This window comes from Sinocyclocheilus rhinocerous, unplaced genomic scaffold (genome assembly GCF_001515625.1).
Source record: "Sinocyclocheilus rhinocerous isolate Xijiao unplaced genomic scaffold, SAMN03320098_v1.1 scaffold191, whole genome shotgun sequence".
Classification (NCBI taxonomy): Eukaryota; Metazoa; Chordata; class Actinopteri; order Cypriniformes; family Cyprinidae; genus Sinocyclocheilus; species Sinocyclocheilus rhinocerous.
The window spans coordinates 377,740-382,717 of NW_015625580.1; the positions used below are offsets into that span (position 1 = coordinate 377,740).

Here is a 4,978-nt window from a genome sequence, read left to right on the forward strand (position 1 = left end):
GGCTTATTTAAAAAAAATGGTCACTTGTTAGGAAAATCTGACAAGCAACTTCGTTTCTTTACATTCATGTTAGCCATATTCTCCATTGCATTGATTGACACTCTGTCTGCTCACAGTAGCAGACAGAGTGTGTTATATTATCAGTGCAATAATATAAGTGATGTAGCGTAATTCGTCAAACATTCCACCCCCTCATTGGAGAAAAATCACGTTCAACATTGTGACGCTGTAATCCAAGCGATGTAGTAGACGTAATAGAGGAGTGGGATGACTTTAATTTATAAGGTAAATTTTTTATTTTTACAATGTATTTGTAATGTATTAATGATAACGGGCTATAATAAAAAACAAGTAGGCCTATACTGATGCTAACAGTATATACATTTGGTTCGAATATATTTTATTAGGCCATATTTTTATAAGCCCACATACTGTATAAATATGTGGCTATGTTACATCTTCCCCTTAAAGCTCTTGTCTTCATCTCCTTTTCCTTCTCTCCAACCCTGTTCTGCTCACAGGTGATCGGAGATGTGAGTGCCTCCCGCTTTGTTGCAGTTTGCTGATTTTGTAAAATAACTTCTGTTTTTACATTTCAAATAAAAGAGCGGTTTCAGTTTAATAAGTTGCAGGCTCATTTATTGGTAATAAATAATTCATAATAAATAATATTAATGATAATGAATAATCAAATTGTTTTGTTACCATTTAATATGTTTCATGTCTTGTTTTAGTTTTTGAAGCTAATATCTATGCTTTTCTTTATTTGGTTGTGGTCCCTTTAAGAATCTTAAGTTTCAGCAAGAGTCCTGCCATGTGACCAGTAATAAGGAAGTGAGCAAGCATGACACAGAGAGTAGCATGTTTAGTGGATCTGAAGCTATACTGTGATATTTGCATACATCTTGCGTCTGTTGTAGCATCGTGGGTATGTATTGACTGTTTTTAACAATATCTACGATTGCAGATTATTATTTGGGGATAGTGTTACATTTTATGGAGCTGATTGTTAGAAGCCTATTATTCTCTATCTACCTCACTATAGTTAATGACATTTCGTTGTGGTAATGTTTATACTGTTCCTAGACCATTAAAAGTTCATATAAATGCAGTACAGATAGAACAGTGATTAGAAAATTAAATACATGTTAAATATACATACATTACATTTAAAGATATTTGTTAAATACATAAACTTGTGACAGTAAAAGGAAAAAAAGGAGATTTAATTCATTTCATTTGATTATATCTGTTGATTATGCGTTTTGTATGTTTCAGTTTCACTTTTCCTCACAACGTCAATAAACCTGTGGACAAGGAGCCTATGTCTTCAGAGTCTTGATGTTAGGGAAGAGTTTATCTGGCTGTCAAGTTATATACAGCACATATACCGAGGGCAGTACACAAATAATATTGGGCTTGTTTTGGGCTTGTTTTTGAAGCTGCGGTTGCTCATTTGTCTTGCGAGAGTCTGCAACTCCCTTTACAGTCTTCGCTTCTACAGTCAGTCTGAAGGTCTGGATACGCGAGACTGGAATGTTTGTATCTCTGGTGCCTTCACTTCGATTGATAAATGAAATTAATGGAACACTTTTCGATTTTCACATTTAAAAGAGCAACTATTGGAAATGTAGTTTTGAAAGGTTTGGTGTGGCTTCAGTCATTTGAGGTGTGCTGACTAAGTTCAGTGATGTCAGGTGTGGGCTGGAGTGCATATATATACACTTGTGCAGTGCAGACAGAAGTAGTTCTATTTCCTGTGTTAGATGGAGGACACTGACTAAGAGAATGATGGCAATAACAATGAGGTCTCTGCAAATCATCTTCTTGCTGTTGGTTGTTTGTCTCAGCAACTTTGTTGCAAGTGCAGGTTAGTGCTTTTGTGTTTTTACTGTTAAACATTTTGGTAATTTGTGTGTTACAAAGTGTTGCAGCAGTATTTACATTAGTTTAGATTTGACCTACTTTCGATTACATCACAGCTAGGGTTATATGTTATATTTACTCACCCTCATGTCATTCCAAACCTTCTGTGGAACATAAAAGAAGATATTTTGAGAAATGTCTCAGTGTTTATTTACTTATTTTATTCTCCAAATTGGGCAACAGAAGTGAATGGTCACCAACATTCTTCAAAATATCATATTTCATGTTGCACAGAAGAGAGTCATACAGGTTTGGAATAGTGTGAGGGTATATAAATAAATGATGACAGAATTTTCATTTTTGGGTGAACTATCCCTTTAAGGCATAAAAACAACTATCAATGTCAGATGTAGTGACAACATAGCACTTACCTGATATACAAAAATAAGGTAAATTACTCATGATGCTAAGAAAATATGTGACTTAATACAGGAACATTCATCAACACTGTCCAGATGTTGGTTTTGGTGTCTGAACTAGTGCCAGAAACACCTGATTCTTCTGTGTTCTGCCTCACAACCCTTTATATCAAACTAAACACCTTAACTTCTGTTTGTTTGGATGCTGTGATCTGATCCAAGCTTTTTCTTTAATCATTTTTAGATGGGATTAAATATAAAGGTGACAATTACACCATCAAGTGTCCTGAACCTCAGAAAGATGCAATAGGTGTGAGTCTGCTCAGCAGACGTGAGGTCGGCCGAGAAGTCCTCTACTACGATTTTGCTAACGAAAAAATTGCTCCCTATAAAGACTATAAAGAACGTGTTAAAGTCGAAAATGACGACAAGACTCTGACTATACACATCATTAACCTACAACTGACAGACACTGGGGCCTACTGGTGCACCTGCAATACTACGTCAAACTCTGCAGAATGTTCAATGGCAAAGTCAGGTGTTTTTCTTCTGGTGCATGGTGAGTGTACATTTCTGTTTTGTTTTTTGACATGTCATTTTCAGTATTTAATTACAGACAATTTAGAATTCATTATGCCTGTAGTGAGTAAGTATGATTTAAGACATACATTATCATTTTTGGGTTAACTAGCTAATGATTTTTTTTATTATGTATGTATTTATTTATTATTAGTTAGTTTGTTTATTTGCTTATTTATTTATTTAGTTTCATTGAAAATAAATCTATGCTTTTATTCAGCAAGGATCCATTTAATCAAAAGTGACAATAAAGATGTTGACATTGTTACAAAAAATATATTTTAAATAAATTGTGCTTTTGAACTTTCTATTCATGAAAGAATCCTGAAAAAAGTATCATGGCTCAACCGTTTTCAAGACTGATAATGATAAGAAATGTCAGTTGAGCTGCAAATCAGCATATCTGATGATTTCTGAAGGATCAGGACTGGAGTAATGACTAGGGCTGTGCGATATTGAAGAAAAATGCGATATGCGATAACTCATTAAATAATGCGATATGTGATACGATAATGCTTAAAGTGCCACATGCTCAGATGAAACAGTTTTACTCAGCTGTTGCTGAGTCAGTTCTGTGAACTTCTATAACTATCTTGTGTCATATATATATATGGTTATTTGTATGTATGTATGTATCAAGAGTTCCTGTAAAACCACAACAAATTCCTTGTGTTTGCGCACACTTAAGTAGTGATTAAAGCCCATTCTGATTCTGATTCTAATAAGTGATTTTCTCTTTGTCTTTTGTTCATGGCCCCAAATATTGCAAGCCGTAGTGATATGCATATGTACATTTGCGATATTTCGATAATTTCGATATATTGCACAGCCCTAGTAATGATTTATTTTTCCTGTCCAGAAGGTACAGCAAGTGATACAAATAAATAAATAAATAAACACATGCATAGTTCTATTGCTATAGTTTGAAGCTGCTGATACTGCTTTGGCTGTACTTTAGTTATTTGGACTTCTCTTTACAGAGCCACCGATCGAACCAGCCCCTTCTGTAAGTGCTAATACAAAGTCGGGTGGCATGAATGACCTACTGATACCAGTGACGGCTCTGACAGCTGGCAGTGTGCTCTTACTGTTACTCCTTGTGTTTGGAGTGTGGTTCGTGCCCAAGGTGAATGTGATGCACCTAAAACTGGTTGCATGTCTGTACATCCGAAGGTCATCAGAAACTTTGTAAATGCATTACACATATGCACACTGGAAAGTGCTGATTTCAGCTTTGTCTGTTGCGGTATTTTTGTTGATCTCCAGCCATATGTTTACACACTTAGTGTCTATGACCAATACTTTTGTATTATATATCAAGAGGCATTTTTCCAGCAAATGTGTCTAGAGGTTAATAATCAAGTTGATTTGTTCCTTTCTTTTGTTCCAGATAAAGAAACTGATCAAAAGAAGAGAAGAAGAGAAAGTAGAAGAAGATGAGAAAAGGTGTAACAATGGAGTGTACGAGGTCATGACTGTTCAACGAAGGACAGAGTGTATATAAGGCATTCACATATATCCCTTATATCTCAAATATCCCTAGTTATATATATATATACACTCTAAAAAATGCTGGGTTAAAAAGTCCCACGCATCTACTTTAGTTCAATCTGACTGAGGTTGGGTTTCTGACCTATTGAAATATGGTAACATTCGAGGATTAAGAGAAATTAGTCAATCTCTTCTAAATGTCTTATTTGTTTACATAGAATTTTCTGTAAATATTTTATTCTGATTTATTTTGTATATTTATTTCAGCTTTGCATGAATGTTCAAACCCTTTAGCATTAAATGAGTGATTCGGTTTTGGCTGTAGATACTATGCTTTGATTCTCTTTTATTATTTATGCATTTGTTTATTCAATTTTCAATGAATGAATCTGTGTATGTGGGTTCTGCATATTGTGTAATTTAATTCAGTGTGGATGTTGCCCTTAAACACCTGATGTAAATATTTTGATAACTTCAATGTATAGATTCAGTAATACACATTTAAGTGTTGCTTTACAAGAACAATGGCAAATGTATGTCACTCGGGACAAATAACAAAAAAACAGGATTTGAAAATGTCGTCTTAGTTTCAGTCTGTGCTTTTATTTGTCTTGTGGTCTTAG

General features: G+C 34.6%; 1 protein-coding gene across 2 annotated transcripts; it reads left to right on the forward strand.

Moving 5' to 3' along the window:
• The first annotated feature begins 828 nt into the window (after positions 1-828).
• LOC107753314 (uncharacterized) lies at positions 829-4,396 on the forward strand. Of its 2 annotated transcripts, none has more exons than XM_016569450.1 (5): positions 829-928; positions 1,279-1,870; positions 2,530-2,844; positions 3,845-3,990; positions 4,255-4,396. In XM_016569450.1, the coding sequence occupies exons 2-5, from the start codon at positions 1,789-1,791 to the stop codon at positions 4,366-4,368; spliced, it is 657 nt and encodes a 218-aa protein (XP_016424936.1). In that variant the 5' UTR covers positions 829-928; positions 1,279-1,788; the 3' UTR covers positions 4,369-4,396. The 2 variants fall into 2 exon arrangements, with proteins under 2 accessions (XP_016424936.1, XP_016424944.1); XM_016569458.1 differs by having other exon boundaries at positions 4,261-4,396.
• The last annotated feature ends 582 nt before the right edge of the window (positions 4,397-4,978 follow it).

Bases quoted from the DNA above. Each gene is read 5' to 3' on its own strand.
- LOC107753314 (XM_016569450.1), top strand. From the start codon at position 1,789: ATGATGGCAATAACAATGAGGTCTCTGCAAATCATCTTCTTGCTGTTG. The intron at 2,845-3,844 runs GTGAGTGTACAT...TTCTCTTTACAG, and splicing joins TGTTTTTCTTCTGGTGCATG to AGCCACCGATCGAACCAGCC. The intron at 3,991-4,254 runs GTGAATGTGATG...CTTTTGTTCCAG, and splicing joins GAGTGTGGTTCGTGCCCAAG to ATAAAGAAACTGATCAAAAG.